At 44.3% G+C, this 24,106-nt stretch overlaps 1 protein-coding gene across 2 annotated transcripts in view; it reads left to right on the top strand.

Moving 5' to 3' along the window:
• Positions 1-20,989, top strand: part of Tnfrsf19 (TNF receptor superfamily member 19) — an 89,223-nt gene extending 68,234 nt beyond the window's left edge. For both annotated transcript variants that reach the window (XM_021181855.2, XM_021181854.2), the window contains exons 6-10: positions 10,157-10,321; positions 11,307-11,432; positions 12,820-12,922; positions 13,663-14,056; positions 18,323-20,989. In XM_021181855.2, coding sequence (XP_021037514.1) covers positions 10,157-10,321; positions 11,307-11,432; positions 12,820-12,922; positions 13,663-14,056; positions 18,323-18,331 — 797 coding nt within the window. In that variant the 3' untranslated portion in view covers positions 18,332-20,989. The remainder of the gene's footprint in view (positions 1-10,156; positions 10,322-11,306; positions 11,433-12,819; positions 12,923-13,662; positions 14,057-18,322) is intronic.
• The last annotated feature ends 3,117 nt before the right edge of the window (positions 20,990-24,106 follow it).

Genomic DNA, 24,106 nt, shown 5'->3' with positions numbered 1-24,106 from the left:
TTCTCCTCTGCCCTTCTGAAGACCTACCTTGGCCACCATTGTGAGGAGCAGACCATTAAGATTATGGACCTCAAAGGCCATACTTTCTATTTCCCAGGTGGCTTCTGAGCCGGGTAAAGTTCAATATGAACCAAACGGGTTCGTGTAGCTGCCTTAGCCTAGAGAGCAGTGGCCTGAACACTGGGTCAGGTCACGCAGGAGTTTGTGACCACGCACTTGAGGGAAGAGAGGGTTAAGCTGGAACCAAGGCAAGGGGCAGGAGAGAATGAAGGAGACTCCTTCAGATTTAGTCATTTGATTTAAGGAGTATGCTTTAAAAACAATCTTTTTTTCCCCTAGCAATTGAAATGTAAACTACTTACTATTACAGTCGTAATAAACAATAAGACTGTCTTCATTTTTTATTATTTTTGGCTTAGAAAAAAGGATAAAGTTGCCTTGCCCTGCCAGCTGACTTTATGGTGTGGGTGGTGTTTACACTAGCAGAATCCACTCCTGTTCTGGTGAGGAGCCGTCAGGGTGCTGCTGTCTCAGAGAGGAGATTGGCTGCCCGGAGACTGTTAAAGCCTGCCATGAGAGCCAGCTATACAGTTGGGGGCCAGGGGAAAGGGTTGCATGGTAAACTATGGTCTTGGTTGGATAGACCATGTCTGTACTCACCAAGTATAGACTGATCTTTGAAAATCAGGGTTTTGTTTGTTTGGTTGGTTGGTTTGGTTTTTGTTTGTTTGTTTTTTTGAGACAAGGTTTCTCTGTGTAGTCCTGGCTGTCCTGGAACTCACTCTGTAGACCAGGCTGGCCTTGAACTCAAAAATCCGCCTGCCTCTGCTTCCCAAGTGCTGGGATTAAAGGCATGCGCCACCACACCGGGCTTGAAAATCAGTTTTAATAACCCGAAATATTAATAATACAAGTCAGAAAGCACAGCTATCCACGCTGGAGATAACTAGAAACATCTACATTTCTACTTAACCACACACCCCTAGATTTTTGACAAATACATTGTTGCACACAGTTGGCTGTAGGTCTGTTTGCCCTATTCAGGTGGAAACAGTGAGCCAGGATCAGTCCCTCAGTATTAGCAGTCTGGAGCACACCACATCAGAAGCTCATGGGTTGGGCTTGCAGACCCCACCATGGCCTACAACACGAGGCCCTGAGAACTGGAGCCTTATAGGTCCCAGCTTTAAAAGCCAGATAACTTAAATTCTGGGTGCTCAGGTGAGAGTGACTCTGGGCTGGAAATCCCAGAGGCTTACAGCTTTGTGACCTGCGACCACAAGTTTACTGTTCCAAGCTTCCAAAACCAGGTCAGAGGCTTATTGCCCTGGGCTTGTAGTGTCCGTACCAAGTTAATGCTATAGGCTCCCTCGCTTCTCTCCAACTCTTCCTGTGATCAAAGCCTGAGGCTCTCATCATCTGGTCTTCACAGCTGGTTGCCTCCCACAGCCTCAGCTCTCCAGTTTTCATCAGACTTCTCTCTGGAGCTCCTTCAGTGCTGACGCACACTCATTACCAGTGCTGTCTTTGCTGGGATTGAATCCCAGAGTTGGCTCTTCTTGAAATTAGCTCTTTCACTCAAACAGCTATAAACAAACATAAGCAAATGAAAGACTGCATTTCAATTAGAATTGTATTGAGGTCAAGGTCACAACACCAGGTGTGGTGTTTTGAATAAGAATGCTACCCTCATAGGCTTATATATTTGAATGCTTAGTCACCAGGGAGGGGAACTGTTTGATAGGATTAGAAGGGTTAGGAGGTGTGGCCTTGTTAGAGTAGGTGTGACATGATTGGAGGATGAATGTCACTGAGGGTGGGCTTTGAGGTTTCCCCAGCCAGGCCTGTCTCTCTGTCTCCCTCCCTGCTGCCTGCAGATCAGGATGTAAACTTCTCAGCTACTTCTCCAGCACCATACCTGCCTGCTGCCACCCTCCCTCCCCACCAGGATGATCAGGGACTAAGCTCCAAATCTGTAAGCAGTATCCCCCATTTAAACACTTCCTTTTGTAAGAGTTGCCTTGGTCACGGTGCCTCTTCACAACAACAGAACTGTGACTAACGCACCAGGGTATAGTCATTCACAGAAGAGAAGCTTCCAGACTGAGAATCAATGTACAGCCGGGCGTGGTGGCGCACGCCTTTAATCCCAGCACTCGGGAGGCGGAGGCAGGCGGATTTCTGAGTTCGAGGCCAGCCTGGTCTACAAAGTGAGTTCCAGGACAGCCAGGGCTATACAGAGAAACCCTGTCTCGAAAAACCAAAAAAAAAACAAAAAAAACAAAAAACGAAAAAAAAAACGAGAATCAATGTACAGGCCGAAGGCACAACGTACTGGTGCATACCTTTCTAATTCCACCAATCTTAGGCCTTGGAGGTACTTCAAGTAAACTTTTGGCTGAGCCATTAGGGAAGTTCTCTGTCTTGGACCCAAGATTAGCTAAAAGATGAATGGGGTCATTGAGTCTCTCTGGAGTCATCATGGCTTCCTGAGCAGCGACATGGCTTCAGCTGCTAGCAGCCACGACTGCAAGGGTTTCTGCAGCTAGTACGGTTTCCTCAAGACATCCAGGAAGTGTTCAAGCTATTGTCCCATCACCAAGGGTCAAACAAGTGGCTGCATGATTGACAACTCCCTAGTCAAGGCCACTGGGCACAAGGGAAGGGTCAGCTGTCTGTCAAATGACTGGGTGACTTGGCCATTAAAAGCTTTGGTCATTTGAAAGACGATGCATCAAAGGGCACTACCATAAAGACCATGTGGTGGACCCTCTCCGCAGGACCTCCTAGTGCATAAACCCTAGCCTAATGTCCTCAAGGAGACTTGAGCCTCTCTCACCTTACTCTCAACAACTCTTTTGATTACCAAAATGTACCTAGCCTTGATTGGCAGCTCGATTCTCTCCAGCTAAAACTGAAAAGTTAAGTCGAGGAGGAAGGGAAGGTGAGGCAGGGAGGGGGCGGGTAAGCTGTCCTCCCTGTTGGATGTGATTCTCATGCGTTAGCTATCTCTGCAGTTACACATGCTTCTGTGGGCTGGGGAAATGTCCAGAACTTTCCTCTGTGTGTTTTCCCCTCTCCTTCCCAAGTGCAAGAGTTCCTCTCTGGACACTAACCCATCGGATCAGAGCTGCTTGGCTAGCTATCATCAGTCCCTATTTGTGACCTAATTAACTTGCCCACCAGGAGAATTGTCATACACTCCATTTTACTGCCACACCTTTGCACATTTGAACACTGAAGTAGACCTGGACAGACACTGGATTGAGGGATACAGATTTCTCCATTCGATGCCTTCTTCCAGGCTCACACCCATCAACCCTGATCCCCTGTCCTTTCGTCGCAATCTGCATGTGATTTAAAGACTCTTGTCTTTGCTTGATGTTTATATTTCTACTTATTTACAGTTAACCAATCTAAACCATTAAAAGGCAAACCTCTGACAAATCTATATAAAGACAGCCTGCTGGATGCTAGCTTGTATCTCTTATTTGAGCACTGTTTGACCTGTAATCTGTTGTTTTTGGCTGTGACTCAGCACTTGATGCGAGAGTAGGTTGCAGTCTTTCTACACACCAGGTTAGGTTGTAGTTCACTATGACATAGACATTAGGCCAAACTGTACGAGTCACGGCCTCAGTGAAACTAGAGGAGGAAAGTCTCTCCTATTTGGTCTGTTTATTAAGGACATCTCTACAGTATGGGGAAGTCAGGAATCTCATACAGAAACTGTACCCAGGTGCAGTGCTACTGTTTACACCAAATTCTCTGGAGATGTGTTCCAAAGAAAGGAAGTACATTGGTCACTTTCTTGTTGCTACAGCAAAATACCTGGCAAAAGTAACCCAAAGTGGAAAAGGCTGTATCTATCAGAGTAGAAAGGCATGGGCACAGAAACTGAAAGCCCATGTTTGTCACAGTGGGAAAGACATGGAGACAAAAAAAAAAAAAAAAGCTGGGCAGTAGTGGTGCACACCTTTAATCCCAGCACTTGGGAGGCAGAGGCAAGGTGGATTTGTGAGTTCGAGGCCAGCCTGGTCTACAAAGTGAGTTCCAGGACAGCCAGGACTATACAGAGAAACCCTGTCTCGAAAAAAAAAAAACAACAACAACAAAAAGACATGGAGACAGGAAGCCCATGTCCAGTGGTGTGGGGGAAGGCATGGTGACCAGGGCATGAGACACTGGTTAGTTGTGTCTGCTCCCAGGACACAGACTGATGGATTCTGCTTCTCATCCCTCCTCCTCTTCTTGTTAAGTCCAAGACCTCAACCTGTGGAATGCCATGGCCACATTCAGAGTGGGTGTCTCCACCTCGGGTTACCCTCTCTGGAGGCGCCCTCCTAGACATGCCAGGAAGTACATGTCCCAGGTGGCTCTCCATCCTGTCAAGCTAATAGTGATGATCAGCCTGTGTAGCAGAGTCTGTAGCTTGCCTTCCTTGAATGAAAATGTTCACCATCAGGGTTCCCTCAAAGATTTGGCAGGTGGCCCTCACTGAGCTTGTCTGAACTAGCTCTGTAACTGACAGATGAGTTCAAATGCTCTTGTTTGCCTGTCAAAGAACTTTCTCTGGAAGCACTTTATTAGTCACGGCTTTATCATTTCCATTCAAATAATTCTTAAAGATTGGTTATTATACTAATTGTTCTAGAGGATTGCGTAATGTCACTGCGTAACTTTGGTAAAGTTCTCTGTAATGGTGCCTGTGTCTTTTATAGAAAAGGAGATTCAACCTTCAGATCAAGTTGCTTTGTTTCTACCATTAGTTTTGCTTCTTAAATGTCCAAGGCTTTGGGGATGTGAGGACCCAAGAGCAAATAATTCCCTGTAGTCCATTCCATCAGTTCCAGGATCTAGTAGGTGTTTCTACTTAATCAACTCATTCCCTGGGTCATCTGTGTTTCCTATGGAGGTGGTTTCAGTTGAGTTTAATGGAACTCCAGACCCCCAACAACGTAGTACTTACGATGCCAGTTTCAAATGACGAGGAGAATGCATGGTGACCATATGGAGTGATGTCATATGTCAGGAAACATGCTGATCCTTCAAGAGCAGTGTTCCTCTAGAGCCTAGAGTCTAGGTGCTCACAAACATCCTACTAACCATCCATACCTCTTGATTTCATTGATAAGGACACAATGTTACTATTGTGTGGTGTTGACACAGGTAGAAAATGGCAGTGTTAGGATTTGAACACAGACTTGGCCACAAAGCCCTCTACCATTCAAGTGTATAGCAAGCACACTCTGGGAAAATGTAGAGGCAGAGAAAGCAGGAAGACTAAGGGAGTAAATAAAGGGTCGTCTGATGTCACATGTGGCCCCGTGGAGGGAGGCTTCCAGTAAACCACTTTATTCTTTGTCCAACTCATAATTACCATACGTGCTTGCAAGGTACCATGAGATGATTTGGCTCGTGTCTCTTGGGGCTGTCTAAATAGGATGGAGAATTTCCTCTGGGTTTTCTCAGAGCAAGGGCTCAGCCTTATTCAAAATAACCCTACAAGGGTTAAAAACAAAGATTATCAGGTGAATGGATAAACAATTATGGTGTATCTGTTCAGTGAGATATTATTCAATCATTAAAAGAAGTGAACCCTGGGGGCTGGAGAGATGGCTCAGAGGTTAAGAGCACTGGCTGCTCTTCCAGAGGTCCTGAGTTCAATTCCCAACAACCACATGGTGGCTTACAACCATCTGTAATGGGGTCTGATGCCCTCTTCTGATGTGTGTTTGAAGACAGCCACAGGGTACTCATATAAATATAAATAAATCTAAAAGAAAATTGAACTCTGATGCATGTATACTGTAAATGAACCTTGAAAATATTGTTAAGTAACAGAAGCCAGCCATGAGGACCACATAATATTGTGCAATTCCATCTCTGCAGAAACACATGGTGCAGTCAGTGTCATAGCAATAGAAAGCAGCTCAATGCTTGTCAAGGTCTGAGTGCGAGTGACTGCTTAGGACTTGGGATCAGAGGCTATGTTGGTAATGAGCATGTTCTGGAATTAGCCACCATCACCAGACAGCCTAGTGAATCTACTCGGTGTCCCTGCTGAAGAACTTTGTGCGTGTGTGTGTGTGTGTGGTAACTATGAGAGAACCAGGGCAAATGAGATGGCTCAGCGAGAAAAGGTGTTTGCCACCAAGCCTGGGAGCAGAGTTCGGAGTTTCCTCTCTAGGACTCATCCAGTGGGAGAGAACTGACCCTAAGTTGTCCTCTGATCTGTGTGCACACCATTACACTCATGCTCAGACGCATGCACACAGAGACAATAAGATAAGTAAAGGGAAAGTTTAAATCAAAGAAAATACATTTTTACACAACTTTAACTAAAATAGAGTCATATCACTTCCCCCTCTTCCCTTTCCTCCCTCCAGAAAAATCAACTTCTACAATATAGACATGGCTATAGACAGAAAAAAGAAAAGCATAGAGATCTTATTTTGAAATAATATTTCTATCATTTATTTAAAACTAAAGATCAAAGTCTAAAATGCAGAAAGCGTGAATGACTAAAGCTTATGTTTCTCTGTTGTCGGAATGCTTGGTATGAAGTGGATGAGAAACCAGCTATTTTGCTCATTGGCAAATCGGGGCACATCTGGATTTCATATTGCTGAATGTTACTGTGGATTTTTTTAAATCAGTTTAGATGAACAAGATAAAGCCTTTGCTCTGCGACTGTGCTTGTGCCTCCCTGAAACTGTAGGGGCTCGGTGCTAGTGGCTTTTATTGTTACTAAAGAGTGTGGCTAGAAACAGTTCATCAGGAATTGTGCTATGCCTTCAGTGGATTTGGATTTTGGTTGTTGGTGATGGTGGAAGGTCACAAAAAGCAACGGGATAAATTGTAGCTTACTCAAATCTAAAAGTAAAACAGATAAAATATTCCAATGAGAAAGATTGTAAGATGTCTGAATTGCAGTTACATTCCAGAACTATGAATCGAGTTGCCTATGCCAAATCAACACAGCCATCAGCAAGGAGCACTAATGCTCCCTACTGTGTTCAGATTCCAGAGGGAGAGTCTACGGGACAAAGCCAATTAGTACCGTCATGTCTTAATGCCCTGGAGTGAGATCCTCAAAATGAGAGCCCAGACCCAAGGCATCGTTAGCTTGCCCTTCCCTTTTTTTCCCCCACTGTAGAGGCAACAGTACTCTAATTATACAGTGTGTGCTTTAAGAGGAGTGTTTTAGGACCAATACTAGAAGCTCTGTTGTCTCTCCGTGCAGTAAAATTCAGTTGCCTCTTAAGTAAGTTGAACTTGAGAAGGCCTGTGTGTGTTTGATGTTAGGTCAAACTCTAATGTATGTTAGCTGGTTAACTAGAATGTATCTGCCTGTACAGAACTTGAGTCTATAGTTCCTTACACTATAGTTTACATATATGCTTTATTCTAAGGAGCTACAAAGAATTTGACGTAATATTAAAAAACAAACAAAAAACAGCATGAGTTGGGCCTGGAGAGATGGATCAGCAGTTAAAATGCTGCCTACAAAAGCAGTGAGCTTGCGGCTCAGAGTTCAGACCCAACCCCCAAACCATGTAAACACTGGGTGTCCATGGTAGCCCACCTGTAGTACTGTACTGGAAAGGGTGAGAGAGAGAATCCCTAGAACAAGCTGGCTAGATAGACTAGCTCTGTGGATGAGCTCTGGGTTCAACTCAAAGACCTTGCCTCAATGAACAAAGTGGATAGCAAACTAGGAAGACTCCCTCAGGACACACACACACACACACACACACACACACACACACACACACACACATATATATATATATATATATATATATACACACACACACACATATATATACATGTATACATATATATACACACACATACATATATGTGTGTATGTATACATATATATGTATACACATAAGTGTTCATATATACATATATACATGTACATATATGTACATCACATACTCATGAGAAAGAAACACAAAAGCTTAAGCTTCAGAATCTGACAAACCTCGGATTAAATACCTATAGATTCCATAACTATAAAACCCTTACTGTGAAGCGCTGTGATAACACTTGGAATTGAGAAGTTGGGTAATGGCCCCCGGGTGTTGAAGAGGTGCTGCCAGCCGTAATGGTCTTGATGATACTTTAGGTAATGTGTTGCAGAAGATGAATGTGGGTTCTTGCTAGCAGCTGTCTAGCTGACCCAATGTGCTAGAGTAGGGATAAGTAGATGTTACTATGCCTTCTTTGAATAAGATGCTGTGAATGTTTGTTGATTCCCTTAATAACTATCTTGGCACCAGCTTGGCTTTGGTTGGATAGAAGGCATGGCCACTGGGTGTTTGTTGTCTATCAGCTGTCATTGTCTGTGTATTAGTAGTGACGATCAAATTTGGCATTCCCCCGGGATGGTTTCATGATTTGTCGTTACAAGGGAAGGTTGATCGATTGTTGGGTGTTCGTTCTGAGAATGAGGTCATGACCTTCAGGGTTTGCATACTGACCAAGCCAAGCAGTCCTTTGCTCTCTCTCTCCTTAATCAGTCACAGCAAGATTGCACGCAGCAATGGCTGTCAAGGAAGCTGCTCTTTTCTCAAGCTGTTTCCATCCACACTGCCATCCGTGTAGACAAGAGCAGGACAGGAGGTCCTCAGTAAACACTCCCACTTCACTGATGGCAAGACCTTCTAGACTCAGGGCCCTGGAGTAATTAGGGGTTGAGCTGTTGTTGTTGTTTTCCTGCAAACATTCCTTTACTCCACCCTTTAACAAGCAACTGTATACCAGCATTTCTTGGAGGCATTACAAATAAAGAGTAAACAAGTTTATCAAGAGCCATTGCCCTGTGCCAGGGACAGAAATAGCTAGAGAAAAAGTCAACCTGCTGTAATGAAAAGATTCAAACCTCTTTCTGCCCAAGTAAAACAGAAGTTTTGTAACAGTCCAGACAGGTGGGCCTGGGGTGAGTTCAAAGGACAGCTTCCTACCTGGTGCTGGGCCAGCCTTGCTGATACGCCTCAGCCATTGGGCTTTCCCTACTTCCCGTTCATAGGTCACAGTGGAGACGGGGTCTGCAGAAAGTGACTTGTCCATGAATTGAGATGATTTACACATCCCCAGGATCTCGACTGCAGACATTGCCATGCTTAGCTGCGTAAGAGGCTGGAAGCGGAGCCTCGTGCCAAGCCAGCCTAACTGCAGTCAGGAGACTAACAATGATTCAGAATGAAGGGCGCAAAAGGTTAGGCGACAGCAGCATCATGGAGAAAAAGAGAGTGGGGGAAGGGGGAATAAAAACCTAGGGATTGCTATTGCAACTTTTCTTTGGGGAACAGCATCACCCACCAAGTGAAAGCTGAGGGAGTGGTCTACGTGGCAGGATGGGAAGAGCAGACAGACACAACACCAGGTGGGAGGACTTAGGAAATGTAGTAGTCACTTTGCCCATTCCTATGCGCCAGTGCCTGGCAAAAAACAGCTTAAGGGAAAAAGTGCTTACTTGGCTCTGTGGCAGGGATACAGCCCACCGAGGTACCGAAGGCCTGGCGGAGGAACAGCTCCCCACAACACAAAGCTACTGTTGACAATCAGTGAGTCAGGAAGAGAAAGGGCTGCTGCTGCTGCTGCTTAACCAGATGTCTCCTTTGAAAGCCCAGAACATGGAATGGTATTGCCCGCAATCAGGATGTATCTTCCTCGGTCCTTTCTGCAAACACTCTCCCAGGCCAACCCACAATTGTACCTCATTACTATCCTATGTGCTTCTTAATCCGGCCAAGTTGACAGTCCACATTAGCCATCAGATGAGAGAAATGGATTTTCTTTTAAGAGGGGTAGGTATGATTGCAATGAGGAGCCTGTCTGACTCTGTTAGGCTTCAATGTATCTCATACCCATGAAGACAGCTAGTGACCATGGGCCGTGTGAGCCTGGTATGTCTAGATTGCAACCCACAGGCTGGGCACAGCCAAGAACAGCTATGAATGTGGTCTGACAACAACAACAACAACTCATAAACTTGCTCAGTATCTGGATTACATCGTTGGGGGGCGGGGGGCAGGGATAAGGTGAAGATAAGGTGTCACAATGCAACAGGGTTGGATGTGCCTGGAAGCATTTCGAGTCCAGGCTTGCAGAGGGTGTACTGACCTGTTGCTGTAACTCTCAGGTACCAGCAAGGTGAACCTTGTGAAGATCTCCTCCACCGTCTCCAGTCCTCGGGACACGGCGCTGGCTGCTGTCATCTGCAGTGCTCTGGCCACGGTGCTGCTCGCCCTGCTCATCCTGTGTGTCATCTACTGCAAGAGGCAGTTCATGGAGAAGAAACCCAGCTGTAAGCTCCCATCCCTCTGTCTCACTGTGAAGTGAGCTTGTTAGCATTGTCAACCAAGAGTTCTCAAGACACCTACCTGGCTGAGACCTAAGACCTAAAGAGCATCACCAGCTTAGAATACAAGATGCAGAAAAACGAGCCTCTTCAGGAATCTCAGGGCCTCCTAGGGATGTTGGCAAGGCTGTGATGTCCCAAGGCTACCAGGAAAAAATAAAAGTTGTCTATACCCTACATTCTTAGCAAATTATTTTAAACTGTGTGCACCTCTGCATAAGAAGAAACAGGCAATCCTCAGCTTGCCATCATTAGGTTCTGCTTTTCAGTATCATTATTATCTGAAATTGTATCTCTTAAGCCACTTTGCTTCTGGCTTCCAGCCCATATGCAGGAAATTACGTAGACATTGATATGAAACAGGCTGGGCTATAGTTGAGTGGTAGAGCAGTTGCCTATCATGTGCAAGGCCCTGGGGTTTAATTCCCAGCACACACAAAAAATGTGGGGGTTGGAAACTGGAGAGATGGCTCAGTGGTTAAGAGCACTGGCTGCTCTTTAGGATGAAGCTTCAATTCCCAGCATCTACACAGCAACTTACAAGTGTCTGTAAGTCCACTCCCAGGGGATCTCATGCTCTCTCTGACCTTCATGGGCACTGGGCATGCATGTGGTACACAGATATACATGCAAGCAAAATACCCTTACATATAGAATAATAAAAAATATTTAAGTCTGTGTGTGTGTGTGTGTGTGTGTGTGTGTGTGTCAGGGAATGTAATGACATAGGCTTTGTATTGCTTGAGTTTGCCCACTGTAGGCTCAGAGAAGCACTGATGTTTGGAAGGTTGGCATACGGAGTGTCTTCAGTTTACTGTCTTCAGAGTGTCTTTGGGTACATAGAAGGACTACATGGGATAATGGTGTTGACTCTTTAAAAATACAAATACAAATGGAGAAGTGTTGATTGCAGATCTCTCCTCTCCACTAGGGTCTCTGCGGTCACAGGACATTCAGTACAATGGCTCTGAGCTATCATGCTTTGACCAGCCTCGGCTCCGCCACTGTGCCCATAGAGCATGCTGTCAGTATCACCGGGACTCAGCCCCAATATATGGTGAGTTGGGACTCAAAGGACCCAGAGGAACCAGGAGTGCAGAATGGGACTGGAAAGCCAGACATTGCTGAGTCCAGCTCTTATTCTTCAGAGTGGATGGCAGTGGGTCACAGGCTGATTTTCCAGTCATGGCTGACCTGTCTCTATGACTTTCCTCTGCCGCCTTTGGTTTAGGTGTTCCAGGTCTCTCCATTTGGAGTCCGTATCACTTGCAGTCACTTCTTCCTGCTGTGTAGAGGTGGGGCTGCCATCCGTGTACGTTAGTCAGGGTTACCGTGGCTGCACTGAAACTCCATGACCAAAAGGAGCTTGGGAGGAAAGGGTTTATTTGGCTTACATCAAGGGAATGTAATTTATTTGTCCATGTACATCAAGGGAAGCCAAGGCAGTCACTCAAACAGTGCAAGAATTTGGAGGCAGGAGCTAATGCAGACAGATGCCATGGAGGGGTGCTGCTTACTGGCTTGCTCTTCACGGTTTGTTCAGCCTGCTTTCTTATAGAATTCAGAACCACCAGCCCAGGATGGAACCACCTATAGTGGTCTGAGTTCTCCACCATCAATCATTCATTAAGAAAATGCCCTATAGACTTGCCTGCAGACCCAACTTATGGAGACATCTTTTCAATTAAGGCTCTCTCCTGTCAGAGGACTCCACCTTGTGTCAAGTTGACATAAAACTCACCAGTATGCCTTGGTTACCTGGTCAAGTCAAACCAAACACTTGTGTGTCTGGTTTCAATGACTTCTGTAAGGAAGAGGGGGCGGAAAGAGGTCCACATCAGGGTCCAGCCTTGTCTGACTCTTGGTCTGTTGCTGGAAAAAACCATTAGGGAAAGTTAACACAGGTGGAAATGTACCTCTGATCTAGGCAGGCAAAGGTGACATGACTCTCAGTCCTTACTGTCCTATTCCAGGCCTCAGCCGATGACCTACAGCATACAAACTCCACATGGCTAATGGTACTTAGCACTGGTGCCAGTCTGGCCTAGCATTCCTCTCTATTGTCCTGAGTTTCTGGTTCATCTGAGTGTAGTACCTATGACAGTATCAAGTCATCTCTTGGGCACTATTATCTACTTCATCACTCATATTCCAGGGTGGCTGGACTGGCCTCTTGGAATCACCCAGTGTCTCTTAGTGATGTTGCAGAATGGACCATCTTGGTCCATATGTCACACATGGAATGAGAATGCTTTACCCTTGTCCCCCCCTTCCTGCCTGGTCTCATTGTACAGCCCAGGTTGGGTTCTGGACACCAGTGTGTAGTTCCTCTTCTGCACCCAGTCACCCAGACCTTTCCAAAGGGAGCAAGGTTTAGCTGGAATGAACAAGAAAGTTCAGGAAAAAAACAAATCCCCCTGACTCACGCTTTTCTGCCTTCTCAGGGCCTGTTCACCTGATTCCGTCCTTGTGCTGTGAAGAGGCCCGCAGCTCTGCCCGAGCTGTGCTTGGCTGTGGGCTGCGTTCTCCCACTACCCTCCAGGAGAGGTAACTGTCCTTTAGTCAACAATGTTTGCAAACATGAATCCTGATTTACCAGCTTTGTGTTAAACTGTTGAATTCTGCCTCCTAACCATTATCAATGACTTCTTTGAACCTAAGAGAGTCCCCTGCAGGGATTGCAGGGGTCGCTGATAACCAGTACCACCTTCTGGCACTTTCTCCCCATTCACTCTATCTTTCTAAGATTTTAAAGTATATGTGTGTGTTTCTGTGTGAGGGCATGTGTACACAAGTACAGGTGCCCTCAGAGGCCAATAGGGTCAGCTTCCCCTGGAGAGGGTGTTACAGGTGGCTCTAAGTCTCCTGGTGTAGATGCAGGGAACTGAGCTCAGATCCTAGGAGCAGTGTATATATGGGCTTAACAGCTCAGCTCTCTCCCCAGCTTCTATTCCTGAGATTTCTATTATTTAAAAGTAACAGCTCACTCTTCACAATCTGTTGGCATACTGTTCTAAAACAACGATCACGAAAACTCAATTAAGATTAAGAAGATGCAGGTGTTAGACATTGGATATGCTTATATTAATTAGAAATAGGTATAGAAATCAATTTTAAGGTCAATGGAGAAGCTTTAGTAGCCATACTAAGGCAAATTTAAAACAATAGTTAGCACTGGAATTCTTAGTATTACAGCCACAGACTTAAAATTATAGCTGAGATATCTTCTGTAGTAATGGTTTTCATCACTGTATGATAACTGACAAACCTTTTGGATGTGTGTTCAGAAACCCGGCTTCTGTGGGGGACACGATGCCAGCCTTCTTCGGGTCTGTTTCCCGTTCCATCTGCGCGGAGTTTTCTGATGCCTGGCCTCTGATGCAGAATCCTCTGGGTGGTGACAGCTCTCTCTGTGACTCTTATCCTGAACTCACTGGAGAAGATATCAATTCCCTCAATCCCGAAAACGAAAGCGCAGCATCTCTGGATTCCAGTGGTGGCCAGGATCTGGCTGCTCTAGAATCTTCTGGGAATGTTTCAGAATCTACTGACTCACCTAGACATGGTGATACTGGTACAGTCTGGGAGCAGACGCTAGCTCAGGATGCTCAAAGGACTCCAAGCCAAGGAGGCTGGGAAGGCAGGGAAAACCTGAATCTAGCCATGCCCACAGCCTTCCAGGTAAGACAGCAATGGCTTTCAGCATGAGCCAGGCAATGGCCTGTGCTAGACTGGAGGGGACCAAACTCCATTCCCATGTTGAAATCTGGGGCGGGAAAAATTTCTGGGGTAGCTATATTTTATTATTTCTTATACATTATTTTGTATACATAATGAGAAGAGGGTTTTTTTTTTTTGTTTTTTAAAGATTTATTTATTATATGTGCATACCCTGTAGCTGTCTTCAGATGCACCAGAAGAGGGCATCAGATCTCATTACAGATGGTTGTGAGCCACCATGTGGTTGCTGGGATTTGAACTCTGGACCTTCGGAAGAACAGGTAGTGCTCTTAACCACTGAGCCATCTCTTCAGCCCCTGAAGAGGTTTTTTTTAAAGACTTATTTTATTCATTTTTTTGTATATGAGTACACTGTCACTGTCTTCAGACACATCAGAAGAAGGCATTGGATCCCATTACAGATGGTTGTGAGCCACCATGTGGTTGCTGGCAATTGAACTCAGGACCTCTGGAAGAGCAGCCAGTACTTTTAACCACTGAGCCATCTCTCCAGCCAGAGAAGAGTCTTAAAATAAGTTTTAAGACTTTTTTTTTAAAGCAAACAGACCCATGTTATGGGAGCACAAAGGGCATATGCATTCATCCTTGTCTTCTTAAATCTGACTGCTTGGTGTGAGTGCTTCCTAACAAGGAGCCTACACAAGATCCTGTCTCAAGAAAACATGTTTGTAAGCATATCTTATATTCTAATATAAATGCTGTCTTAGGGTCCCTATTGCTGTGACAAATGAAAACACCTACAAAACACTCCTGCACCTATAGCTCAGGGAACATTGCAGAAGAGGGGTCAGAGAGACCGTAAGAGCCAGAGAATCAGAGCTTTCTATGAAACTGTGTCTCCTAGTAACAGAAGAAGCCACACCCACAAAGTCTCAGCAATGTGACTGTCCAAGCAGGCAAAGGATGACACCAACAGACATGCCAAACTGGATGGGGAAAAGCCCATGAGGCCTCAATGCTACACAAAGAACTCCAGGTGGCTGAGGAGACCTGGGAGGGGGAGAAGAGGTGGCCTTTCTTAGGACAGAGCACTCCAGTTGGTTGGCCAGTACCAAACAATCAGCCCTGAAAGCATACATACAAGTAACATTATATAGGTTGAAAAGGTTATATTTAGGAGTAAATATGTATATACAAATACATATGTGCACTTAATAACAATGAAAAAAGATCACGGATTTGAAGGTGATGCAGAGGGGTATATGGGTAGATTTGGAGAGAGGAAAGAGGAGAGAGAAATATGGTAATTATTTTATGTATATATATATATGTGTGTATATGTGTATACACATATACATACACACATATATATGTATGCATGTGCATAGATATATAGATATATAGAGAGGGGGGTGGAGGGGAAGGTAGACCCATCATCAAAATCAGCTTGGGGAAGAGAGGGTTGGTTGACTTTGGCTTAACAACTCTCAGCTGACACTTCATTGCTGAAGGAAGTCAGGACAGGAACTCAAACAGGGTAGAAACCTGGTGACAGGGGCTGATGCAGGAACCCTGGAGGGATACTGCTTACTGGCTTGTTCCCCATTGCTTGTTCTTCAGCCTGCTTTCTTATAGAACCCAGAACTACCATCCCAGGGGAGTCACAGTACACAGTTACCTGGGCCTTTCCACATCATTAAGAAAATGTCCTACAGGCTTGCCCACAGGCCAATGGGGTGGGACATTTCCACAGTTTAGAGTCCATCTTCTCAAAGGACTCTAGCTTGTGTAAAGTTGACATCAAACTAGCTCTCATAAATGGCAATAAGGAAAGACAGGTCAGATAATTATCATCATCTACATAAAGATAACTTTCAACCCAAATAACTGTAGGAAGGACATAATTTTATATGACATGAATCCAGGAAGAAGATGTGACTTTCAGCTTGCACAGCAAAACTTAATAGTGACAAAGTTAATTTCTGAGATATGTTATCTTACAGTCCACAGGTAATTTAGGAACATCTAACTAGAACATTCTAAATTTAGGAAAAGAATTTCTAGAATGTAAACCATTTCCATATCCCCCTACAAATAGAAACAAAACCAACATTTTGAGCCTGTTTAAAAGACTCCCTTCTGGGTTCTGAAAAGTCCTTCCTCGCCAGGTATTATACTTACTGAATCTGTGAGACTGAAGCCTCCACCCACACTGGCCCCCTCGTGGGCTTGTGGCAGCCAAGTGCTGAACTTAACTAATTTTGCTGTTATCTCACTAGTGCATTCAAAGAAGCAGTCCACAGTTCCTTTTAACAGGCTCATTTTTTTCCAGGTAGACAATACACTTACTTCTCATAAGTAATTTGCTACTACCAAATGAGGTAGCACACACCTAGGAAGACCACCATAAGTTCAAGGCCAGCCTAGGGTACATAGTGAGTTACACAATATCATGGGCTACATAGCAAAACTCTGTTTTTATTTGTTTGTTTGTTTGGTTGGTTGGTTGGTTGGTTTTGTTTTTGTTTTTGTTTTAAAGCCAGCAAGATCAAACAAGAGACATTTTTTTTTTCCTCCAGCAGCTTCCTATTAGCAAACATGGAGCATCTAGATCAGTGAGTCCATGTTTTAGGTTGACTCTTGTTGACTTGGCTCCATTGCATAGATTCATTTGGAATTCAGAAAGGAACTTATTCCCACCGGAAGCAGCCCCAGCCCTGGTGTGAGGCTCCGATTTCCAAAGCATGATGACTTTGTCTCCCGAGCCAGTATTTTTACACACTCGTGTTCTTGTGGGTGCTTTAAGACCACCCAGGATCTGATGGTGATGCTCCTGGTTCAGGATAAGTATATAGGAGTGAGAGCTAGCTGCCTTTAGCATCCATGCGTCCGTTTAAATTTCATTCTCCCTGTGCCCATCCAGTCAGAAGGGAGCAGAGCTGAGGGATGTGTGGTATCTGCTGTTGAGATCTTTGAGAGAAGGAAGCTAGCTTGTTTCCTTCTAGGAAAAGTTTGCTTGGTGGTTTTACGACGTTACTTTTTGTTGTTATGGGGCTGAGAAGCACATGTGGGTGTCAGGGGACAATTTGCAGGTGTCGGTTCCCTCCTTCTACCATGGGTTCTAGGGATCGAACTCCATGCACGGTAAGTGCTTTACCCATGAGCTATGGCGCAGGTCCTCTTGGTGTTACTTTTTAAACATCATTTAATGTCAACAGTGATATGGCTCAACTGGTAAAGGTGCTTGCAGCCAAACCTGATGACCTGAGTTGCATCCTTGGAATGGACATGGTAGAAGGAGAGAACTGACTCTTGAGAGTTGCTGACTTCATATGCACCAATGACACAAGCATCCCCCAACTCAAAACAGTAAACAAACAAACAAACAATCAAACGAATGAATGAATAACTCAGCAGAAAGCGCAGAAGGTAGGAGAAGCTCTGAGAGAACCACCCAGTTGTCCAGTCTACCTATCAGCTTTTTGCATGTGATCAAAGGAGGGTGGCTGGATTCCTGCAATAGAGTCAACAGGTTTGTTACTGTCGCATCAGTTGGTCAACGTATTTGGTGAAGGCTGTCTCCCGGTGTTCAGAAAGACTTCAGAGCCTCAGGTTTCCAGATAACCTCTTTACCTAGCAACATTTTCCTTAGGTTCACCTATGTTACCAATGCAAACTGGTGATAAACACATTGCTGAGGGGCAGCGGGTGAAAGCAAGGCTTCCTCCTTCCAGCAGAATTCAGTCGGCTGATGCCCACTCCCTTTTGGAAGGGAGGCCATACTTTCTGTGATACGGCACTTTGTTGAGAATAATTGTCTCAAGACGACTGTCTATTCCAGGGAGACCATAAAGAACAGTCCTATTCCCTTACTCTTTGTAGACAACTGCCAGGAGTGGAAGACTGAGGTTCTATGACTGAGGAGTGGCAATGTTCACTGGCCACCCTGTTTCAGGCGGCCGTGAATGACTTAGCTATGAATGCTTTAGGAAGCCCCACACTGAAGCAGTGTCTTCAAATGGTCCTATAAGGCCAATAAACAAAAGAATAATTTTTTAAGTCATTGTGATAATTATGGGTTACATTCTCATTTCTCAAGTACTCAGTAAAATTTGTATTAATTCCCAGAGGACATAGTATGGGATGCTGGGGTATGTGGCACTATTCTCAGTAGCTATTTATGAACAATCAGTTTGAGAATGACCCAGTGGCAGGTTTAAAGTAGAAAACATCATTTTTCAAGCTTTTCCTCTGTTGCTGTTTTAGGATGCCTGAAGGCCATCTTCCTGACGTGGAGGTGTGGGTCTGGACACGCCTTTGGTGAGGCCTACAGACTGAGCAGTCTTGACCTTCTATGGTGTCTGGAGGCAAAAATAAATCTGAACCAAACTGGCAACATTTCCATCCTTTCAGCCACTAGCTTCTGAGCCAGACCAGCTGTAAGCTGAAACCCCAGCAAGAAGCAAGGAGAGACTGTAGGCGGCCTTGGGACCTGTGCTTCTTCCCTAAACGAGAACCTTAGCTGGGGCCAATTTGAAGGACCCATGGGTGGAATGTGCTGCCTGTGAGCTTGTGGGCACGGCAGGACCCAGCCTGGCTCCTTCTTACGTCCACGGTGAATGTGGTTTCACAAGATCCAGAGTATAAACTTTCATAGACATTCTCATTTAGAAATAATCCATTACCCTGTGAAAAAGCCTTAGCAGATTCCTTTCTTAGATTTTAGGCAGAGCTCTGGCGGTTTCTGTTGAAGAAAGGCACTTTCTAATCAGCAGAATGCTATACTTCAGTGGTTTGAAGGGGCTTCGTAGCCCTGCCTGAGTTGTACTTTGATGAAGTCGACTGGCCTATCTGTTATGAACAGTTCTTCTGGCCTCTTCCCCACAAATGTACAACAGCACTGACTGGAGAGGAGGCCTAAGTTATTGAAAGTGGCTGTGAATGTGGTTAGGAATGTAGCAGGTTGGGGGGAGGGGAGAGAGAAAAGGAGAGGGCAATGCTTTCAAGTTAAGACCACCTACTATGCATATCCTGAAGCCTGGCTGTGAATGGTAGGACTGGTGACTGTGGATGCGTGTGTTGGTGTTGCCCTGTGCTGAACTTCCAAGGCCCAGATTTCTTATATAGAAAGGAGATATTTGAGTCTAGTAATCTGTGGTCGACACCCGAGCTTGTACAAAAGGCTTCAGCACGCCAAGGTCACTTCTGAAGAGTCCTTCAGTGAGAACACAATGCTCATTAGACCCAGACATGGAAGAGCATGGTTGGCCCAGTTTGGGAGAATAGAATGCCTGTGCCATCTAGTCTAACCAAGGCTTTGTAATACGGCATTCTGATGTAGGGGTGCTGTGTAAGGTATCCCCTCTTCTTCCGTGACAGCATTTACCTTCCAGAACAATCTCTAAAGCTAAAGAAAACCTGGGGCTCATTTTCTCTTCATCCTTCGCCCTATGGCTTCACTGAGCAGAATATCCTTGGTTTCCAGTTTGAAGTTACTTGAGCAGATCCGACCTCAGCCTTTCAACCCTCTGCTAGTGCTCTGTTCCATGCGCACTTTAAAAGGAGCCCAATCTGTGAGCATCAGTGTGAGAGGATTCACCAGCATATTTGTTCTGAGGCTGCCCTGGTTAAATCGGGCTCTTAACGCACACTGAAACCAAACATCAAGATGCTACCTTCCTAGACTTGTTTTAATCTTCTGCTTACCCACAGTGTTTTCTCATTATAAGACATGAGTAGATTTAATGAGCCCTCTTCCTGCAGCTTCTCTCTATTCCTAATTATAGCTTTTTGATGTGTGTCTTCTGGCTTGTCCATATCTATTGCTTCTCATGCCGTCTGTTCCTTTACCAGATGTAGGAAGAACACTGCCATACAGCATCCCGTAGTAGCCCACATCTGCTTTTATGTTCCCATGGTGCCCAGTCATAACCTATTGGCATTTTGTTTGTATGTCCCCAACCACTATTATGAGAACTGACTTTAGGGAAGTCGTAAAGTATTTAGGATGTAAGCAACAGACATCCATGAGGATGCAAGCTGAGCTCCCCTGAGTGGCCTCCTCCTCGTGCACATGTGTGTGTCATTGCTTGCAACCCAATCATCTCTGTTATGACAGGGATGATCAAAGCCAGCGGGGTTGTGTTCCTTTGTGTAACCTGAAGATATTTTCCACATGCCGAGCCCTGATGGACTTCAAAGACAGACACAGCTGGGGAAAGCCAGTCTGATGGAAGGAGACTCTAGCCCCCAAATCCTGAAACATCACTTTTAATCAGAAGAGAAATCCTGGGGGTTAAAAATTGATTTCATTTGATACTGCATTTGGAAGATCCTGGATTATCATCAAAAAGGAGACATCCTCCCACCAGACACTCTAGAAACATGTAATGGTGTTTTACAGTTCACATTCTTTGGAAACAAGAGGGAAAATCTACAACCTGCACGTCACATTATTGGAACATCTTACAAGGTTGTTTACATAGGAGCTGGCATTCTGATATCAGACACTGGTATAGAGAGGCATCTAGGCATAGGGGGCACCAGTGCCACCTTTCCTGTGGCAGAAGCCAGGGCAAGATGGAGGAAACAAGGACTTTTGAATCAGTCAGGCCAAGTCATGTGTTTTCTATTTTGAATATATGGAATATATTTTGAATCGCAGGATTTTCGACTCTAAAGAGTACTGCTGTCTGTGTTAGAAGAAAAAGAACAGAAAAGTAAAGAGACACAATCATGGCTCTTAAGATAGTTTGTTTCAGCTTAGATTCTATCACAACTGTTTTACATACTGAATTTATTATCAATTGTAAGTTATCGCTTTCCAATACAAACCTTTTTTTAGTGCTTTTTAAAAATTGTGAATAAAATTGATACTTGTTATTCTTAGTTACGTGTCAGGTCAAAATGATTTTATAGTTGTGATTATATTTTACTTGCTTCAGAAATTCATGTGTGTGTCATGCAGTCTTGGAGAGTGACACACGAGCCACAGTGAGGAGCACACAGAGCCATTGTGGAGGATCACACAGTTATCATGAGGCACATGAATCACTGTGAAGGTCCCAGAAGTCATTGTGAAGGTCAAGTTGAGCCATTATAAAGGTCACTCAGTCATTGTGAAGGCAAAAAGTCTTCCTGGAGCTCACACAGAATAATTGCAAGGCCAGAGAAGTCTCTGTAAGGGCACACAAAGTCATTGTGATGGTCACACAGAGTCATTGTGAGAGGACACAGAGTCAGTGTGAAGGTCACACAGAGTCATTGTGAGCGTGATAGCCATTGTAAAGAGCATTCAAGGTCATTTGTGAGGATACACAAAGTCATTGTGAAAGTCACAAAAGAGTTACTGGGACCATTAAGCAGAGATGTGTTGCAAGAGTTACAGAGTCACTTTACATGATGACATGTAAAGTCATTTTGAAGGTCATGCAGTAACTATGTGGGCACACAGTCATCTGGAGAGGGAACACAAATGATTGTGAAGACACACAAAGTCATTGAGAGGCCACAAAACATCATTCTGAAAGTCACACAAAATCATTGCCAGGGTATACAAAGTCACTGTGAAAGACACACAGCCATTATGAGTACACAAAAAGTTATTGTGAGGGTGACATAGAGTAACTGTGAGGGTAAGATAGTCATGCATACTCATAAGAAGACCAAATAGTAACTTTTAGTGTAGACCAAGTTATTGCAACATATCATGGGGAGGGGTGGCTCAAGAGTCATTGAGAGGATATACAATGTCATTGTGAAGGTCACACATCATTGTTAATGAATACAAAATAATTTTGAGGGTCACATAGAGTCATTGTGATGGCATACAAAGTCATTTGTGAGGACATACAAGTGAATATGAGTTCTCCAAGCCATTGTTTGGGTCATACAGAGTCATTGTGAGGGAACAAAGTCATTGAAAAGATTACACAGTCATTTGTAAGATTACACAAACTCAAAATGAGGGCACACAAGTCATTGTGAAAGTCACAAAGAGTCGTGTGAAGATTATACAGCCTCATTGTGAGGGCACACAGCGTCACTGACTAGATCATACAGAGTCATTGTAAAATTCACAAAAACTCATTGTAGAGGTCATGCAATCATTGTGAAGTCACACTGTCATTGTGAGAACACAAGAAGTCATTGTGAAGGAACACAAAGTCATTGTAAAGATGCACAAAATCTCGGGGAGAATTGCACAGTCATTGTCTAGGTCATACAGGTATAGTGTAATAGTTATACTACAGTCAATGTGAAAGTCAGACATAATTATTGTGAGGGCACAGGAACTCATTATGAGGGCACACAAGATCATTGTGAAGTCACACAGAGTCACTGTGAAGCCAGAGTCATTGTTATGTCATTGTGAATGCCACACTGTCATGGTGATGGGGAACAAATCATTGTAAAGATTACAGAGTCTTTGTGAAAACACAATGTCATTTTGCAGATCATACAGTGTCATTGTAAGGATGCAGATACTCACTGTGAAGTCAAATGCAGTCATTGGGAAGGTATATAAAATCTTTGTGAGCATCACAATGAGACATGCATGTCACGCAAAATCATTGTTAAGGTTACACAGAATGAATGTACACAGTACAATGAGTTATGATCACATAGTTGTATGAGGGAATAACAATGTCATTAAGATCAGGCAGTCACTATGAGACCACACAGAGTCCTTGTGTAGGTCCAGAGAGTCATTATGAGAACACCTAAGTCATTGTGAGGGTACATGATGTTGTAAATGCCACACAGTGTTATTGAGAATATCACATAAGGTCATTCTGAAGGGCATACTAGTAATTGTGAAGGTCACGTAATGTGAGTATCACAAAAAGTCACTGGTAATTTCACACAGTCCTTGGGTGTGCACAGAGAGTCATTATGAGAGTACAGAAGTCATTGAGAGGGTGCATGCTGTCATTATGAAGGCCAAACAAGGTTTGTGATAGCACAGAGTCATTTGAGGGCACACAAATTATGGTGAAGACACATTCATTGTGAAGTTAGTACAGAGTCCCAGTGAGGGCACTCTGAGTTGTTGTGTTAGGATTTAGCAGCAGAAGTGCCTGGTCACAAAGAGAGCATACCACACAACAGATCTCACATAAGAGATTTACTGGGAGGGGAGGGGAGGCCGTCTCAGAATGGGGACATGAGAGAGAATAGAAACAAAGAGACCAATGACAGACAGAGACTAAAAGACCAAACAAGACAGAAAGAGAGACCTTTTAAAAGGGTACACATGTCACATAAAAAAATACACAACTAGTGGTGACAATGGAAATGCACTACACCTGGTGGCAGCAGGTGACAATGTATCTGGTGTCTGCCGACTCTGATTCCATGAAGGGCAGGCTGAGGGAGCACCTGATTTCTAATGGTAAGGACATACAAAATTACTGGGATGGCTCACAAGGGATAATTGTGAAAGTCATACAGAGTAAGTATGAGGGCACACAATCATTGGGAAGCACACGCAGTCATTATAAGAGAACAGAGTCATTATGAGTACACACAGAATCATTGTGAGGGGACACAGTCATTGTGAAAGTCACAATTACGGTTGTGAGTGCATATAAACTCACTGTGAGGTAAATGGAACTAAAGAAGGACACAGTGTGAGAATACACAAAAGTTACTGTGATGATCACACACAGTCATAGCTGGGGCACACAAGTCATTGTGAGAATCACAGTCATTGAATGCTACACAGTGCCTTTATGATGGCACATATAATCATTGTGAAGACACACAGTCATTATCAGAGCACACAAGTTATTGTGATGACACAAAAAAGTCATTGTGAAGGTCCTAAAACATCATTGTGAGGCTCACAAAGAATCATGGTGAGGAGACCATAGAGTCATTATGAGGGCACATACGTCATTGTTAAGGTCACAAGGTGTCATTGAATATCACAGAGTTATTGTGATGACACACATAATCACTGTGAGGGCACACAAGTTAATTGTGAAGGTCACACAGAGTCATCATGGGTGTGCACAAATTACTCTGAGTGTAAACAAAACCATTGAG

This window comes from Mus caroli, unplaced genomic scaffold (genome assembly GCF_978045245.1).
Source record: "Mus caroli unplaced genomic scaffold, Mus_caroli_1 scaffold_12, whole genome shotgun sequence".
NCBI classification, from domain to species: domain Eukaryota; kingdom Metazoa; phylum Chordata; class Mammalia; order Rodentia; family Muridae; genus Mus; species Mus caroli.
Note: the sequence above shows the minus strand (reverse complement) of the source record. Positions and strands in the feature narration are given on the sequence as shown.